This window comes from Micrasema longulum, unplaced genomic scaffold (assembly GCF_059751315.1).
Source record: "Micrasema longulum isolate JH-2025_06_02 unplaced genomic scaffold, ASM5975131v1 h1tg001892l, whole genome shotgun sequence".
Taxonomy (NCBI): Eukaryota; Metazoa; Arthropoda; class Insecta; order Trichoptera; family Brachycentridae; genus Micrasema; species Micrasema longulum.
This window is the reverse complement of record NW_028279066.1, coordinates 42,257-62,737: the sequence shown is the minus strand read 5'-3', so window position 1 is coordinate 62,737 and position 20,481 is coordinate 42,257. Positions and strand designations below refer to the sequence as shown.

Genomic DNA, 20,481 nt, shown 5'->3' with positions numbered 1-20,481 from the left:
ATTTTAAAAAAAATAATTAAAATCCTAATTAAGTTTTAGAATCTTAAACATTTATGTGATTGTTACAATGTATAAATAGTCAGTTAAACGATCAAATCATTGAAATGTGTTCATGGGCCAATTAAAAAAATACAGTTGCTTTACACATTGTTTTTCAATCATATGAATTTGCACAAAATCTACATGAAAAATCATTCTTAAGGTGGTTCTAAACGAAAATATGAAACTAATTATTCATAGATGGCGCTTTTATCATTTTTTTAATTAAAAATGCCTTTTTTACGTTTATTTTCAATGTAAATTTTACAAAATTTTGCTTTTGGAAACTTTACACTATATTGATTGTAACGTGTATTATCTATTCAATGATTGTAACAAATATCACCACAATTTTTTTTTTGTTTTATACTCCATTTTGTGAAAAGGACCTTAATTATATTGTTATGGTATTTGTTACAATAAATATGGTGTAAAGTTTCCGAAAAACAAGTTTTGTAAAATTTCCATTGAAAATAAACTTAAAAATGGCATTATTCAATAAACAATTATAAAAGCGCCATCTATGAATAATTAGTTTCCTTTATCAATCACCTTAATTTTATTGATATTTTATTTATAAACTTCACCAACAAGTCGACAGATTTTGCCAGAGAGGAAATATCAAATAATGTGAAAGCATACTTGGTTTGACTACAAAATTGGAAAGAAAAAACATTAGGCAGAATAGAAAACGTTACAGTGTGTAAATTGATCATTTGAAGTAACCAATTACAGGTCATAAGCCTTGTAAATGCGTAGATTCTTCGATAATTCTTTCTCACGGTTGAGATATCGGTCTATCTTAAATATATTTTGTGGGAAAAACAATATTTAAAAATAAACTTTCATATTGAGTAATTTGAAAATATCGTTTCACAAAGTACCTTCACTTTGAAGTAATACAATAATGACGTTATGAATAGGTACTTATCTTGCAATCATTAAGGTTAATTGTTTAAAAAGAGGTCGTTTTAGGGTCAGTCACCTTAGTGTCCCAAATATTACATAATTAATTGAGTATTTCAGGTAGATAAAACCGCGACCCTCGTACATAATGTATTATTTTCATATTTGATAACCTCACTATCGCATTGTCAAAACAATAAGTAAATGTATAATTTGTGAAAATATTCATATATCGGTTTTATACGTAAACATCTGTACTTGGATAAAATAAATATTCTGTTTAAAACGGTTACTAAGACAACATTTTTGTTTTGAAAAAAAAAACGTGTTTGGCGTTATTAAAAAAAGCGTATATATTGGGTTTTTTTACAAAAATAACGCTTGAGTTGCTAAGGTTATCATCATCACCGTGAAACTACCATCCGAAAAAGTTTATCTGATTTTCTTTTTTATGAATACGCAAGCCTTGGTTTTACAGTTTCATAATTTATTATATCTACAATACTGCATAAATTATCCAACATCATAAAATATCGTCTTTTTTCTATACCCTTTCGCCCATTTTACATGTGTCGTCAAAATCTAAACGAGAGAGTAAAATTAGGTTGAAATTATTTTTTTTTGTTTTTTTGTGGCTACTTTCAGATCAAAATCCTGCAAAAGAAAACTGAGTGAAGATTATTCGGCCTTATGGTGTAAATAAAAATAATTATTATTATTTACTAAAAATCAATCCAATGTGTTATTTTTTCGTTCCGTGTGAATTTCAACCCTAGAATAAATGGGCCTTGAAAGAGATAATAACTTATATAGACATAGGCAACTACGTAACTTTTACGTTTACAGAGAAAGGACCTGAATAAAGGAACAATATTTAACTATTGCATTCGTCATGACTCCCTACATATAGTCCATTGATCTTTGACATGAATAAAACAATTGTGAAGTTATATTTACTCTTGCTTTTTTTAGTTGCATGGGTTTACCCAGCGAGGATTTTTTTATTTCACTGTTTAATAATGTACCTACAGAGGTTCATTGCTTCGATCCCGACTAGCTGGGAAATTTCCGTGTTTAAGCAGAAGGTTTTTTTTTCATTAAGTGGTGCTTAAAAAATTCTAATCAATAGTAATGATATTAAAAAATAAAAACTAAATGTTAATTCGAAAACATACCAACATAATAAAAATTGAAGCTTAAATCTAAATTTCAAAATAAACATTTAAAAATAAAAAATGAAACATAAGTATTAATTCTCATAATAATAAAAATTTAATGTAAATAACAAAATATTAAAAAAATTATGAGATATTGGATAGTTAAAACTGACACAATTTTTAATCACAGAAACAATTTACAGGATAAAAAAAGTCCACTTTCCATCCACCTGCTCACTATCTTCTTTAATAGATCAAATAATAGTAAAAAAAAAATTGGTTTAGATTGTTAATTATATTACGTGATGTATTCTGGTGAAGATTAAAAAAATAAGTAAAGATTTTCGGATTGGTACTAGAAGTATTATTCAATAATTATTAAAATAAGTGTCATTTTTTTACATTGTGTTATAGCGTCTAACAACAGAAGTGGTTTTTAAAAACTGAAATATAAGTCCAAAATACTATTTTTACTACTTATCTGACTGATAAAAATAATGGTTATTTGTTATTGACTTAACAAAAATCAACTTATGTCTTGCTATTAGAAAACGTTCAACAAAAATCATGGTCAAGGAAGGAGATCTCCTGTCAGCTCGTCTTTCAAACATAGAATTAGTTTCACCTCATGAAAAAGGTTTTTAATAAAATAAATAAAACAACTTTGTTTTTAACCACTAATTGACTGGTTTAAAAGTTAAACAACCTTCTTTCTCAGAGTATATTTAACCAATACATTATTTCCTATTTATTTTATCAGTATGCTGCCAATGAAATTAATAAATCAAGTATTTTTTTCTTGAAAGGATGGTGGTTTATTATTATAAAATAATAATAAAGTGAGTGTTTCTGTAATAAAATTTATATTAAAAAAGCTTTTCATTTATACAAAAGTCGTTCTTGCCACCATTTAGCTAAAGACTTGGTACTTAGCTTTTATGAAATAAATGACTTAGACCACCCGCTTATAATGATAGACACGTTATTCCTTTACTAGCTCTATCTAAGATATAGACAATATTGCGTTGCCATCAACAATTTGAAAAAAAAGATACGGCAAATCACGATACACACGATGTACGTATTTTCTAGGTTCTTATTTATTTATATTTATTTCTTACTTTAAACACGACAGTAGTTTACAGCTGTTAAAACTTTGATTTGAAATGTGATTAAAAATATGATTAATTATTTACTTTCCATAAATTTAATCGTATTTTTGAATGAAACAATGTATCTGCTTTGTTTTTCACAGTTTGTGGTGCTGGTGAAGCATTTTTTTATCACACACGGTGGCATATTTCTGCGTGGCATTACGCCTGATCATGATAAAAATTCGTTAGAGAATGAAGACACAGAAAGCAGCTACCCACAAATTGAAAGACCATTTTCTTCGCTTTAGTAACGTGTTTAATTATACGCTGCTGACCGAGACACGTTGCAACGAGAAACGTCAGCCCTACAGGAAATTGGATTTAAAAAAAATTCTTACGCGAAGTAAAAATTAGAGCATTAAATTCTACGGTGACGTGTCTTGAAAATGTAGGGAATAAATATTAAAAAATATTTCAATAAAAACGAACTACTTTGAACGACGTCATATAAATCAAGCACTGATAAGAGAGTTGTGGAAGATTTCCGGTTTACTTATCGTTAACAGACCAATCGGCAGAACGGACCGAGAAGTTGCGGAAGAGAAATTGAGACGACACACGCGGAGTAATTTCAGAAACACAAAGCTGTAAAAAATCATGTCGCTCATAATACGAAACATAATTTTTATCTTTTTAATTTGGCCATCTTTATTACTTTATTAGTATTTTAACATATATTTATATATTTTTTAAACACTGAATTTCCTCATTGGTAATTGGTATACCTACCAACGCACTAATTAACGCGGTTAAAGAGATGAAAAAAACCCTAAATCTAATCTAATCTATAATATGTAAATCCGGTTGTTATCAGAAGTTGCTGGGTCTGCTTAATCTCTGTTTCTTATTAACAACCAGAAAAATTCCCCGCGCTTAGAAGAGATTTGTCAAACAAAACAAATCCACCACACATCGTGAAATTCGTGAATATCTCGTTTCTAGAATTCTCTTTTCGTTCTCCCAAAATGGCGCCAGTAGTCTATGAACTCTAATTTGGTAAAAATTATTCAATTACCACTTACTTAAAATGCCCCATTCTGAGGCAACGATGAATACGGCAAATGGCGGAAGCGTTCATTGTTACAATTGTATTATTTATTTTATCTTAACATTGTGCCTCAAATGCAGGACAGAAAATCGACCGTTCAATCAAAACCAACTGAAATTACGTTTTTATTAAAATTTATATATTTTTGTTGTAATTATTTTAACCTACATATGTTATTACACAAATCTATACTTTACAGTATTTTATAGTACTCGTATACAACTAAAACGTTATTTTCAATAATAAATTTTCAAAACAAAATGTCAAGATCCATGCATTATGTGAGGCTGAGATTTGCATTATCAACAAAATCAAGAAAGACAGTATTTGTAAGTTTGAAATGTAGAGCAAAAGACTGGGTAAAAATATTGACAATGCTAATGTTGATGGATGCGAAAATCAAGAAATATTGAGAAAGACATGGCATGACTAAATCCAAAAAATACTTCAAGAAAACATTTCAAAAGTCAGAATAATCGGCACGCGTGTATGAGAAGATATATGAATGAAGAGGAAGCGAGGTCTGAAAGCAAAACACTGAGTGATATGGCGTTCTATTCCATATGTCTAGTCCTACGGAGAAACGGCGTGGTGGTTTGTTTTTTGTTTTAAATTTTAATATTTGTATGATATGCTTATTGCAACAAAATAATTTAATCGGGCCGTGGTCGCGTGGCTAGTATTGCGGACTCACGAATCAGAGATCCGAGATTCGATCCCCACAACCCCAACTTGATTCCCACGTTCTAAAAGTGAATTATTTACAACTCGTTGAAAATGGCCACCAAAATTGAAATATTTGAGTAAATAATAAGAGCGCTAATATTTGTTTTCCTTTGAAAAAATGTATGTAAAGAACGTTCTGTTTATGTAAATAAATCAAATTTACAATAATAATTACTGCGGAATACGTTTCGACTTCTGAAATATTTATCTTTGAGTAGGGTAGACCGAGGCTATTCGGATAAAGCTAAGAAAATTGGCTGTATCTCGGCTATTTTTACAAAATAACAAGGAAAAAAAATAATCGTAGAACTGCCATTTATTGAATGCTGTAAAAGAAAAATTACCGGTATTACAGTTTTCGTAGTTTGACAGCTAAAAACCGATATTTGTTAAGATCGAACAAATTAGGTATCAAATAAAAAGCTGGTGAAATATTATTATCTACGTTCTTAGTGTTTTTCTGCGAAGACAGGCAATGTCGTTATATTGAAATATGATGTATATTTATTTAAGTGCACAGTAAACAGAATAAAAGTGAAATAAAAATGAATTTGTGTGGTTCTAATGTATTTTTTTGGAAAATATAATTTTCTATCGCAAAGCAGATAAAAAATAATCTCTTCAAAAATTACACAAAATCACAATTCAGAGGAAAAACTACTTCGGGAAAGTAAAAAAATATTCACTAACTGCTTCTTCTTTGGCTGGGGCTTTAAGAGAATAGTTTTGCATTTAATGCAATGAAATTTTTGTACATCCTCCAAAGAAGGATTGGATTCAGCTTGTAAAAAATGGTGCCACGAAAAGTGTCATGACAAAAAAAGAGTTAATAATGTTTTTATTTATGCGATATGCAACCCAGAAAGAGTGTAAATTTGTGTCAAAATATGTTCATTAGCTATGGATTCTAATACCATTAATATTATTTTACATTTTTCTTGATATATATGTATTTTTTTGGGTTTGATTCTAGTAGACCCCATTGCTGCTGCATACATGTGTAGTGATTCGGATCAGTGAAACAGAATTATTTTTATTGTTTTTTTGTGCACTTTGCGTGATTATCAATAAATATATATAGTGTAAAAATGTCAATCGCTTAACATTTTGTTAAACATAATTTTTATTATGCATTAGTTTTTAATTTTTTTAAAGGAAACATTGAGAGTTATCCAAATATCCTCGGTCTACCCTACAACTATTGCAAAAGGAGATGCTGCAATATTTTGACTCTTGACTACAAATTATATAAAGATAAGAATATCAAACTTACACGTGTTGTTTCAGTTATGTAACCTTATAAAATGTGTACTAATTCGTATCATAGACAATTTCCATATTTTAAAAAAAACAAACATTTCACGGATAATTTATTTATTTTTGTTTTGAGTATTTTTTCTTGATTTTTACAATAAATGTCACAAATAAAAAATACACTATCACATTTTTTTTAAATTCTACAAAGGCATGACATGTGTTAGTTTACATAAAAAAAATCATTAAAGGCTATATAAATCCTATCTTACAGAAGAATACCAAAAATATTTATAAAATCGAAAAGTGCTCATATTAAAACATAAATTATTGATAGTAAAAAAGCTAAAGGTACATTTAAAAAAAACAATTAAAACACATTTACTCATTTACTTTTTTATTATTATGGAAACCTTTATTTATTATCATAACATACGTAAAATTAAAAAATAGAAACAATTCAGGTTCAACTTGCCAAAAAAGAGTCAGGCTCTTATGTTTCGCAAGTGTACAATATAATATGATATTTAGTAAAATAATTTTATGCTGTTTTTTTTCTTTTTGTTTTTGTTTTGAAACAATAATGCAAAGCAAATGAAAAATAATAAATAAATTAATAACAGGTCAAAGGCCCTTTTAATGCCTAGACTTCCGTATTCTCTTCTCAGAAATGTTTTCCCTCTCTGTTGCAACAAAATTAGAGATAAAAAACTCCCTAAGGATGAAGTCCAGCCTGTCTGCAAACACTTGGACATACTAAAAACATTGTTCATTCAATGTTAACTATGGAAGGCAGTTTTTCTTTAACTCATTCCTAAATGGTGAAAAAATTCACCAATCAGCCTATATTAGAACATTTAGCTGTTTTGCTTCACATAAGTCGGCAAATGTAAGAGTTGACGAAATGCGGGTGTTCAAACATGGGCAAGGTATGTTACACAGTGTGTAAACTGACCAATGAGAGGTCATAAGCCCCCTCCTTCTTTAAAATATTTTCCCTCTCTGTTACAATAACTTTCAATATAATTAATCACTCACAAATATTGCTTGATTAGTTAAAATATACCGAATTCCAATTACAATTAGCAGAATTATCTTTAACTGTCTAAAATGATTAGTCAAATTTTCTGTACAAAACGATGTTTTTTCAAAACGTGATCAAATAAGACTACCAACAAACATCCTTTTTTTAATATACACACTTATTTCATTCAATAAAACACGTCCTATTTTTGTGCCAATATCTGCGCGCGCATCCCACTGCTATATTGTTAACTGTCATCTGTCAACTTCAATTTTCAATGTGCATTAAATTATTTGTTGTTGCTTGTGTCATGTTATTTATCCAGTACACAAATTGAGTAAAAACTAACAAAGAACAAATCAACGATTTATTTATTGAAAGAACTAAATAAATGAGTCGAGAGATATAGGTACATGAACATTTTTTGTATGTTTTCTAGAATTTTGATTCTTTATTGAGAAATAAAACAAAGCTGATGAGAGAATAATTATTTAGTATTATTTAAAAAACTTTCATTTTAAACAAGAGTTTCTTTTAAAATTTTAAAAGCGTAATTTAAAAACGCTGTGCTAAATAATGTTATTCATCATCATTCTATGTCCGCCCCCTTGTTGGATCATATAATAATAATAATGTATGGATAATTTATACAGCGCCATTTTTGTGAAAATCACCTCAATCGCGCTGTACAGTAAATAAATATCCCAACACGTCTTGCAGCTACAGAGCGCATTTGAGATGAAGTTTAGAGTTTAAGTGATATTTTAAAAACGAAATAAAAATCAAATTTATAAAGTTGGAAGTTAGATAACAACAAGTCTTGCAGCTACTGAGCGCATGGTTGGTTGAAATTCTAGACCCCATTTACTAAATTTAGATATTTGATAGTTGATAAAATTTACATAATATGATAAAAATAATGTGATAGTTAACATTACAAAAAGTGTTGCAGCTTCAAAACGCATCGACAAATGGAATATCAACAACATAAGAATGATTTTAAAAAGTTAATACTAAAAAATAATTTTTAAAAACGCAACAATAATACATTGAGCAAAGAACTAGTAAGTATGGCAATTAAGTGAACATGTAACAGCACAAAAAGTAAAATATAAAATACTTAACCAAGATAGCATTCCTTAACTTATTATTAAGGTTAACAACAGGTTTGGTGTGCAGTTTCCACAAAGACCCTCTATGCATCTCTGTCTGCTGCCAGTTCCTGTGCATCCTCCCAAATAAGGTTCACGTCCCGTAGTTCTGTTTTGAGCTGCCGTACTAAATTAATTTAGATGAAAAACCATTTATTATTATACAAGTAAAAGTTCACGACATTTTTCTTTGAATGCGTTTTATTTAAAAAGAAGTTTAAGAGGTCAGAAACAAAAAGTAATGCTTTGTTATAATTTTTTTATTCGTAAAAAATAAAATGTAAATTACTGGCAAAAGTATTAAATTTAATATACTAAGCCGTTCTATAAAATAAATAAAAAATTAGACATTTATTACAAAAGCAAAGAGAAACAATGAGGAGATAATTTCATCGTAGAATTCAATATCTACAAATTGAATGTTTTTTCAGTATCTATGTAAAATAAAATAAATCTGTGGTCAAATTCCGAAAAAAAAGAAGGCGTCCTATTTTTCAACCAGTATTTAAACCAAGATCTGCACGTGCAGCCTACAATAAAAATATTACGGCTGTAGTCTGACGAAAAGCAAGGAAATTATACGACTTTGCTATTTTAAAACGCCGATTTTTTTAAATTTCGCAATATGAAAAAAACGTAAATAAAAATAAGATAACTAGGTGTTTTCCAAATATATTTCCGATAAAAAAATCAGTTAGAAGTTTTATATAACTAAAATATAATTTATTTTTGACTGGCAGATTACTCCTCTTGAAATTTAGATTAAAAACTACATTGGTACTCATATAATAAAGACAAAACATTTAAATGAAATATGTTCCAATGATTTGAAGATAATTAATTGAAGAGGAAAGTTATAAGAATAAAAATCACTTTTTAAATTATTACATGTTAAATTATGCCTTCAATAAATAATCGTTAGGAAAACAGTTTAAATAGTTAAGAAAAAAACTTTTTTTTGGCATTGATTTGTGTGACATTTTTTATAACATTTTGGGTAGATTGCAGACTGCAGATACTGCAAAAGCTGCTAGGAGCAAATGTTTACAATTCATGTTGATTTAGAAGCCTGATGTTGGTTGTTGATCGCAAAAATAATAATGTATGGTTAGTTGTCAGTAACGGCGTCGTCACAGTTCGGTTTGCGAACTGTCAAATGTCAAACAGCCCGTAGTATGTAATGGCATCGAACACTACGTACTGCGCATTCTTATGCGCAAGAAATTTCCCAATGTAAAACGGCTGATAAAATGGCCCAAGATTTGGCACAATAATTAATGTTAAAAAAACTGAGCAAAAGCTTGCACAAGATATTGTACCATTTTATGCCCGATGTAAAACGATCTTAACTCTGTTAACTTTCCATTGTGATCGGGACCCAGACTTAACTGACTTTTATTTGTTCAATTCGATGCTAAAGATGATGACTTACTAAATTATTGTTTAATAACAAAATAATGAGTAAAATACATAAAAACAAATTTTACTATCAGAAACGGCAGATAACATTATCTGGAGACCGCTAGTTTCAACCCGTTGAATATACTAATAAAATCATATATTTAAAAAAAATCTTTGACAGATATAATGATGTTATGTCTGTAAACCATTTTATTTTAAGTACGAGTAATTTTAAATACAAATACGGTATTTAAAATTGAACAAAGCTTTTTTTATATCTAGTAATAAAGGAATTAAAATTCCACCAGATTATCGAATGTAAAACCAAATTTATTATCTTAAATTTATTAACTGTTTTAAAAGTATAATTTGGGTGTAAGCAGATCACATACTCGCTTACGTAAAATTATTTGATTTTTGGTTTAACAACATCCGTGTAACATACGGTTTCGTCCCTGTGATTGCAATTCTTGACCTGAGTACCTACGGCCCATCGTTTTGCTGTAAACTATAGCTAACTTCGTGATTGATAATACTAGATTGATATTTGACCCTAAGGGCTGTTCTATAGCGGTAGCTCGTTATTACTCTGAGGTAATAGTAATTATATGAATTTAAGTATTGTTTGAATGTATGTAATTAATTTAGAACAGATGCGAAATATTATTAAATTTATGAAAATACTTTAATGGGCATGGGTTATTGTGATACAAGTTAATACAGTTTTTATTAACATTTGTGTTTGCAATTGGTCATGACGGTGAATGACAAAATCCGACAAAGGCCCTTATGACATATGTCAATTCACAGTAAAGGTAGTAGAATTAATACGAAATTGAAAATTTAAAAAAAGTTACTCGATTATTGACACAAACACATTGCTTTTTTGTATGAGTTAGACCGATAGACCACGGTCTTTACAGTTTCGGGTGTGTGGAGGAAAATAATTTCACAGGTGTAATAAACACATAGTTTTATGAACTTTTATGATAAAAACGTATTTACATTTTATAATAACTATAACTGGGACTGCTGCGGCTGAGCGCTGGTTGATATTTTCTTCCTATATTATAGGTTGATATTTTCTTCCTATATTATAGGTTGATATTTTCTTCCTATATTATAGGTTGATATTTTCTTCCTTTATTATAGATCGATATTTTCTTCCTATATCATAGGTTGATATTTTCTTTTTATATTAGAGGTTGATATTTTCTTCCTATATTATAGGTTGATATTTTCTTCATATATTATAGGTTGATATTTTCTTCCTATATTATAGGTTGATATTTTCTTCCTTTATTATAGATTGATATTTTCTTCCTATTTCATAGGTTAATATTTTCTTTCTATATTAGAGGTTTATATTTTCTTTCTTTAGTATACTCTGTTTCCAAAAATTGATATAAAAACGCAAAAACAAGCCTATTATAGTGTGTTTAAGACAATTATTTACTAAAAAATAACACATAATTACTTTTTTTCATGAACAACAACAAATTAATTGTTTTTTTAATCGATCGCTTTACATTGATCAATTTGTCCCATATCTAATATTTTTGCAAAATGACGTAACCTTGTAAGAACGTCGTCAATAATTAGGTTTTTTTTTATTTTTTTTAGTTTCAAAGCTGATTTTATATAATCATGTAGATTTATATGTCAAGCCTTGTATTAAAAAAATAAATTAACTTGCCAGATACGAATGATTTTTAGTGTGTCAATATAAATCACTCCTTAGACGTCACTACAAAGTTATGTCGTCACTTTTGCTGAAGACTGTCAGTCTAATCAAGCTATATTTTAAGGACTATAGTATTTGAAATAATTCAGTCAGATAAATCTCTTCACAACAATAAAGGTTTCAGCTCTTTAACTTACTCAAATCAACAAATTGAAGAATTAAAGAAATATGAATGAATGTAAAATGGTGAATGTTACACAGTGTGTAAAGTGGCCACTTAAACCAGCTAATTACAGGTCATAAGCCCTGTAAATGCCTAGACTTCCCTTATTTAATGTATTCTCCATCCCTGTTGTAATTTGTTAATTTTAATGACTCCCGAGGGGGTGAAATTCAGTCTTTAGTCTACAAACATTTGGACAAACTCAATGATTATAGCAAAAATATGTTTTATGACTCTTAAAAATTTTCTACCTACTGTTAGTATACCTATGCGTTCTAAAAATCTCAAATTCTGGATTCAAAATACCTTACCAAAAGTCGGCTGGTTCGCCCATTAAATATAATTAATAAAGCACATAATTAAATTGGAACCTCGTTTTATACGGTTTTAAATAATGCGGTCTAAAAATTAAATTAAATTATTATTAAAACATTAATTTTACAATGCGTAATAGAAATATTATTGTGCTACTCGTTATTTGACTTATTTGGCGTATAACATATATGGACGACAGTAGACATGGTGAATAATCTTTGTTTTGATTAAAGTATTTTGATGTCATGTTATATTCAAGAAAAAAACTAAGGAAACCAGGTTAGATAGATAATCTTGCAGTCAACAATGTTTTGAGTATGTCCAAATGTTTGCAGACATGCTGGGTTTCCTCCTTAAGGAGTTATTTGGATCTAAATTTGTTGCAACAGAGAGGGAAAACCTTTTTGAGAAGAGAATATGAAAGTCTAGGCATTTACAGCGCTTGTGACCTGTCACTGGCTGGTTAAATAGACTAATTTACCCCCTGTGTAACATTCATGGTATAAAAAGAAATACAAAAATTAGAAAACCGTTTTTTGGCGTTACCACGTGGGTGAATTGGTTCAGCCGGATGAGTTTCAGCTCTTCTACTTCACAAAAGTCGACAGATGGAAAAGTTCAAGAAATGTGGATGTTTAAACATAGGCAAAATAGTGAATGTTACAGTGTGTAAAGTGGCCACTGAAACCAGCCAATGAGAGGTCATATGCCCTGTAAATGCCTACACATTTATATTCCCTTTCCAAAAATGTTTGTAGCAACCTCTGTTGCACCAAACATTTTAAATATATATATATATATATTCATAGGAGATTATATTGATAATGTAAAATATTAAAAAATACATTAAACTGTTATAAATTTGAATAAAATAAATGGTAATAAATTAGGTAAAGGGTTTATTCAAATTTAAGTTTTTTATTTTAAAATTAAGGAAACATGTTTTTTTTCTCAATGTATTTTTAACAGTACTTGAAGTTCTTTTGTTAAGTAACTTGAAAACCTTATTTTATAATTTTCTTCACCATGTTATAGTATGTATGTGGGTGAATGTGAATGTGCGTGTGCGTGTATATGTGTGGATATTTATACATGCGTGCGCACGCATGCGTATTTGCATGCATATGTATATGCAATTATTTATAAAAAATGTTTTAAATACCTTTATTGATTTTTTAAAAATATATGTGAATTTTGTACTTAAATTATGAATATTGTAATCCCACAGCAAGCACAAGAAGTTGCTTCTTTTTTGGTGTGGTATTTCGTTTCGTCTTTTGTTTCTGTACTTTTGCTTTATTATGTTTTTTTTTTTGTTAAAATGTTTTAACTTTTTTATTTTATTAAATAAAAAAATAAAAAATATAATTTCTAAATTCAGACGTTTTTTTTTTCTCTTGTCCCGATTATTTTTTGTTTTGCTTATGCATACACAACTTTATTTCCTTGTATGTATATAGTTATTTTCCAAGGGTCTGGGTCCATTCCTTCATTAGTTTTGTCATTTTTATAACTTAGGACTTTAGAAAGTCAATGTGTTTTTCCGCAGTGGCTTTATTTTTTATTACTTCCTCTGGGCTTTTAAAAATTTTGCCGTATTGTGCGCAGACTAAAAATTAAGACACGTGTGTTAAACTGTTTACAAATAAGATTTATGTTCATACGATTTTATTAGTATCGCACGTATAAGAATATGCTTATGCGTGCCCTGTTTTATTATACTAAATGGTTTGAATTAAAACAGAATTCTAAAATGAAATTTCAAACGTAATTTTGCTTGTTTTCAGTTTTATAGAAGATTCGACCTTTGAAGGTCTCACTGGGGTTGTGTACTTCAGCCTTGCAGACAATGATCTACCAGCAGTTCCAAGGAGGATATTACGGCATATGCCTAACATCAAGACATTAGACTTAGGACGAAGTCGGATCAAGATATTAAATGCCATTGATTTCAAGGTAAACTACGGTATATGTGTCAAATTCATCAAATAACCGTAATTACACGATGACATAAAAATTACATTTTCTACACCACTGAAATAATTAACCAACTCATCTTTCTTCTATCAAAATATTAAATGCCATAGATTTCAAGGTCTATGTATATGGTATTTGTTTCAAATTTATCAAATAACCGTAATTACACGATGACAAAAAAACATTTTCTACACCACTGAAATATTTAACTAAATCATCTTTCTTCTTTCAAAATATTAAATGCCATTGATTTTAAGGTAAACTATATGTTTCAAATTTATCAAATAACTGTTTTTACACGATGATATTAAAATAACATTTTCTACACCACTGAAATATTTAACCAACACATATTTTTTCTTTCAAAATATTAAATGCCATTGATTTCAAGTCTATGGTATAGGTTTTAAATTTATCAAATAACCGTAACTACACGATGACATTAAAATTTCATTTTCTACACCACTGAAATATTTAACCAACTCATCTTTTTTCATTCAAAATATTAAATGCCATTGATTTCAAGGTAAACTATAAGTTTCAAATTCATCAAATAACCGTAACTACACGATGACATTAAAATTACATTTTCTACACCTCTGAAATATTTAACTAAATCATCTTCCATCTTTGGAACAAATAATAACGCACTCAACATTATTATGTGAAAATAGTTATTATGATTTTAAGCCCGACAAAGAAAGCTGGATATAATAAAAACGAAAACATTTCATTAACAAATGAATCATTCGAATCATATCTATCTGTGTCAAGGCAAATAATAAATACATTTCTGTGGGTGAAATAGAACCAGAATCGTGGACAAGTGTTTTCGACTCGATGGATATTCTCAAGTAAAAATCCTGAAAACGGAAATCGAGAGGTGATATTTCTGCCTTATAATGTAGTGATTAGGGCGTTCGCCTACTATGCTTCTGGTCCCAGATTCGATTCCTAGTATGGCCAAAGTGAAATATTTGTCATAAAGGGGCTTACACTGTAATATATTTTACTGTCCCCAGACTGGTAGCTGAAGCGTGTAACTGATTATCTTACTTTCATCTAACAGATAATCAAGTTGTCACAGTTACAGGAAGCTTGATACTTGAAATAATGATAGAATAAGGCTGCCATTAAAAAAAAAATTACCTCAAAATTGTATTATGTATAAAGGTTCGAAAATGTATGAAGAGATGCCTGAATGTATGAAGAATAAAAAATGTTTGAATGAATTAAAAATAAATGTTATGTGTACTGTAAAATGTTGTAAATAGAAGTGTAAGTAAAATAAGTGTTAATATTAGTTTATATAATATGTATTTTTATATAAGCTAACTTAAGAAATAAACAAAAAAAAATGTTACAGTTATTGTTCACCGTGCAAATTAAAATTTAAATGTATCAAAATAAAGACAAGAAGATTTTTGCAGAAAATGGTGTTTAAAAGATATCTCTTATCTTAATAATAATTACTTTCTTTTACTTGTTTTAATGATAATTAATTGGTACGTTTAAAAAAATGCGTTAATAATAAATCTGAATTTGTATGCATATTTTGAACACAGTCGTAAAAGCAAATATTTAAATGGGAAATACCTACATAATTTTTTTTTAAACTCATTCGAATACAAGTAAAAATCATTTCATATATAATTACGTGTTTTTTCTATTGTTTTAAAATTTTGAAATTATATTTAAAAATTCGGCGTTAAAATATTCGAGACGAAATTACTACTTGTATGTCAATAGGCATGCAACGATCGATTGGACTTAGCAAAACTTAAAAGCATATAAGACCAGACATGCATGTGGGTTGTGCACAATATGATGATATTTAAATACAAAAAGATTTGCTGTTATCAACTCGAGAGTACCTACTTATGTTGTATTTCTTCAATGAACCTTATTAATTCTTCAACTGAGTACTTGCTAAGCAATTTTATGTTATCACTAAGATCAATTGACTAACTTTGAATTAAATAACTGTATGATTCGTTATATTTGTTATTTTTTATTTCTTTTTACGTATTTTCTTTTAGGATGTACCGTTCATGCACTATTTAGTTCTTGCTGGCAATGGGCTAACTGTTATCGAGAAAAATTCTCTTCCACAATCATTGAGGCACCTACATCTTGGAGTCAATCATCTTACGACCCTAAACGGGACGCTCAGAAACCTGGACCGTTTAGAATGGCTCTTCATAAACTCAAATAAATTGACAAATATTGATAATGAAATACCAAAGGTGAGCAGAATATTTACACGTTTAATCATACCTGTTTTTTTTTTGTAGATGTGTTATCAAAATACTTCTAATTTAAAATGAATGTATTGTCGGCCTCGTGGTGAATTGGTAAGCGCATTTGCCTACCATGCAAGAGGTCTCGGGTTCGATCCCCGACATGGTTGAAATGAAATATTATTTAAATGGGTGATTTTACACTAGGATATTTCATAATCCCTGTACTGGTACCTGAAGCGTAAGACCGATCACCTTACCTGCATGTAACAAAAAAGATAAAGATAAGCTGCGATTAGTGTATCAATGCAGTGCCCTATGCACCATTAGGTGTGGAAAGGGAATGATGATGATGACGATTATCGACAAACATTGAATCAGTTACAAATATTCGAACATCTCAAATAATAATGTGTCTATTTTGGATTGTTTGAATGTAACCCTTTTCTTGTGATAACATAGTGATCTATAGTTTTATCAAAAGCATTTTGATTTTCCAGTTTAATTGTTAGATTATATTAATCGACGTATATTCGGGTAATTTTTTAATGTGTGGCTATTACACAGCCGAGATTTATATTAATAAATTGACATGTCCAAGGGCTAAAAAACAGCTGAAATTCGAAAATAAATATGCGTGTTCTTTTCTTTTTTCAATTTACAAATTTTGAGCATTCTGTATTCTGGTTGGCTGGAAGTTGTTAGCAATAAGCGCGCTAAAGGCATATATTTTATACTTGGTAGTGCTAAAGTAATTGGCCATGCTATAATAATTGGACACTCTAAATTCAATTGTCAAAAATAAGTCAACGTAATGCGTTCATTTAAAGAAAGAACACGCTAAAAAAGAGTATATTTATGGCGGAGATAAATTCTAACAATCAATTATTTTCGACAAAACATTTAAAGTGTCCAATTATTAAAGCACGTTTAATTATTGTAGCACCCACCCTACATATTTTCAAGTATGCACAATTATTAAATATGTTTTTTGGTTTAATGAAATTATTTACAATTCTTGTAATTAAATATTTAAGACTACACATTTAGAGTAAATTATTTTATATTGATCTGTAAATATTAAAATCGTTCGGGTATTAAAATAAATTACAAAAAAGTTTTTTTTAAGTTTACACATTTAAACTTGTAACTTTCTTGGCGGGGGATGAGACATACCCATTATATTATTGTTCAAAAACTTAAGTTTTGTTCTCATGAAAATAAAAGGAATATTTGCAAGCATTTTTTTCCGTTGTTGTGATAAAACGCTGTCAATTTATTGTGTTACAAAGACGAACATTGTTTTTTTTTTCTTCAATTCGATTTATATTGTATTGATTATCAGTTTTATTTTAATTCATAGCTCCTTCAAAAAAAATTGTTATTCCTCTAATTAATAATTAGTTCAAATATGGTTTTAGAATATTTCAAATAATACTCTGTAAAACCATAGCATATGTTTTTGAAACTAATTAACGTGGGCTTAATGAGGCGTATATAAAAAAGCATAATAATTTGTAAAAATGAAGAATTTAAGCACTTAGTAGAAAACTCAATCACGGTTTTCAAATATTGAATTCAAACCTTAGATATTTTATGTCGTTTAAGATTTTTTACAAATAAATGTATTACTGTTTTTTTTTAATAAATTGAAATATAAAACTGTTGCTTTCCACAGAACGCGAACAAATTGTCTTTACTGCACGCAGCTAATAATCAGCTAGAAAAACTTCCCTCAGAACTTCGACATCTCCCAAGAATAGACTCATTATATTTTTACCATAATCGAATTCAATCTTTGAACGGAGCTCTGCAAAAATCGAGGAGATTGTTAAGCCTCAATTTGTCCTTCAACAGCATTACTCACGTAAGTATTTTTTTAATAGTTTCATTTGGAAAAAATCAACGCGTGTAAGAATTAAAGAAAGGTATAAGGTGTAATGCAGAATAGTGAATGTCACACAGTGTATTCAGTGGTGCAGTGATTATGCAAAATTATACAAAAATCCAACAAAGATTTTTTCCTGAATTGATCTGGGTGTTGTCGAGTATTATTCATAAATTTCTTTCATATCCCCTATTTCCCCCCTGCTGGCAAGCCTTCACATAGTAGCTTAGCGGGTTGTTCCTTTTTTAAAAAAATGTATTGCAGATCGTTCTATACAGGATGTTCTTTAAACCCTGTCACATCCGAAACCACGATGATCAGTATGAGCAAGAAGACATATTGGCACATAAAAATAAGTTTTTGGAACTAGTAAAATATACAAAAATAAAATATTAAAAAACAAATGGTTGCCAACTTATGCAGGGGAGAAACGAGGAGGAGGGAGGGGGGAGTCTGATACACCGTCAACCGCGCAACCGCGCTCCCCTTGCTTCTTCCCTGCAGAAGTAAGCAACCATTTGATTTTTAAATATTTTATTTTTTTAAATTTTCTTCCTTCTAAAAATTTTTTAAACACGCTAATATACTATCATCGTGGTTTCAGATGTGACAGGGTTTAAAGAACACCTGTATAACCTTTTCAAAAGTGATCTCCGTCGCAGTTGATACATCTGCCAATATTGTTTACTTTCTTGTAAAGCTTACTTCATGATTCCAGCTCGCTCAAGATGACTTCGCAGAGGCAGATAATCTCCAGTATATGGATCTCGGCTATAACAAAATCCAAGTTCTGAATGGCTCGCTGACCCCCCTTCGCGCTCTTAAATACCTGAATTTGACTCATAATGAGCTAAGTGAATTCTCCCTTCAAGAAATCAAAGGGTTACAAAAGCTATGGGTAATCGATTTATCCTATAACTTGATCACGCATTTGAGTGGCAATACTGAGGTAAATATATTAATAATCTATAATTTATTTTATTTATTTATTCATTCAAAATTACAAAATTTAATTTTTTAAAACTTATAAAGGGTATTTAGGCTATGCCCGTGTCAAGCCACAATAAATAACAATTAAAATACTTAGTAAAATTAAATAGATCAAATTAATATAACATAAAATAACAATCTAGAAAAAAAGGTGAATGTAATAAATAATCAAATTCCAAAGAATACAATCCAAAAAAAGATAATCAGAAATATTTTTTAAAATATAAATTATAAAAATTAAGAATCACACTTAATCAAATATACAAAATAGTGGTATCATTAAAATTAACCAAATAATAGTAAAATATAGTAGTATTAAAAATAAAAAAAAACAAAATAAGAATATCATTTAAATCAACAGAAAAAGAATATATATAAAAGCATAATTGAAATGATAATTGAGATATGTATTCTAAATATAAATATATAATATAAATATGTGAAGCCCTAACTTTATTCATTGAAACGGCATTCACTTCGTAACACTTCATTATAAAAAAAATAAAACACTGTTATGTGTTACACAATTTTATTAATTTACAAGAACACTTTAACAGTTTCTAGAAAGCACTCCTCGCATCGACGGGTGATATAAAACTGCACCCAATAGTTTTATATCACCCGTCGATGGAAGGATTGCTCTTCCAAAATTGTAGTAGTATTCTTGTAAAATAATTAACTTATGTAACAGTAATAACAAAGTTTTATTTTTTTAATTATCCCTAACTTTGCGGTTATTCGTTATAATAAAAATGAAGTGATTAGGTTTTAACCGCTTATTTTGAATAATTAATTGTTTTTTTTTGTTATTAGATTATAACTTCAAAAAGAAACTTGTGTGGTTTTGAAACCGGCTAGTAAAAAATAAAAAATAAATGTTAAAAAACAAAGCTGTTTTATTTTAATAATCACTCATTTCTTTCAAAGGTAAAAAAAAAACATTACTAGTTTCTACAAAATTCCTTAAAAATATGATAAAAAAATTATAAATATGTATTATAAATGAGCGTATTAGAAGCAAACTTAAACATTTTCATTGAAGGGAGTTACTGAGATATTTGCGATAAACTTTGAAGAATAAATTGTGAGATTTCTAATAAATTATGCTCCACAAACTCAACGGAGAATGCTAAATTTGCGGTGTCAACTAGTATAATTTAAATCTGTTTTTGCAAGATTTAGAGGTGGTTTTAAATTACGCTTTTATTTAGGTAGGTAGGTTTTTATGTATAGTTTATTTTGGCATCAAAAACTCATTTTCCGTTTTTGGTGGAGATTCCTTAGTTTGCTTCTAATAATAGTAC

At 28.9% G+C, this 20,481-nt stretch overlaps 1 protein-coding gene across 1 annotated transcript in view; it reads left to right on the top strand.

Moving 5' to 3' along the window:
- The window catches only part of ltl (leucine-rich repeat-containing larval translucida), a 98,388-nt gene that overhangs the window by 61,424 nt on the left and 16,483 nt on the right, over window positions 1–20,481 (top strand). Inside the window, exons 2-5 of the mRNA XM_088238409.1 lie at window positions 13,870–14,038; window positions 16,099–16,305; window positions 17,978–18,166; window positions 18,906–19,136. Coding sequence (XP_088094535.1) covers window positions 13,870–14,038; window positions 16,099–16,305; window positions 17,978–18,166; window positions 18,906–19,136 — 796 coding nt within the window. The remainder of the gene's footprint in view (window positions 1–13,869; window positions 14,039–16,098; window positions 16,306–17,977; window positions 18,167–18,905; window positions 19,137–20,481) is intronic.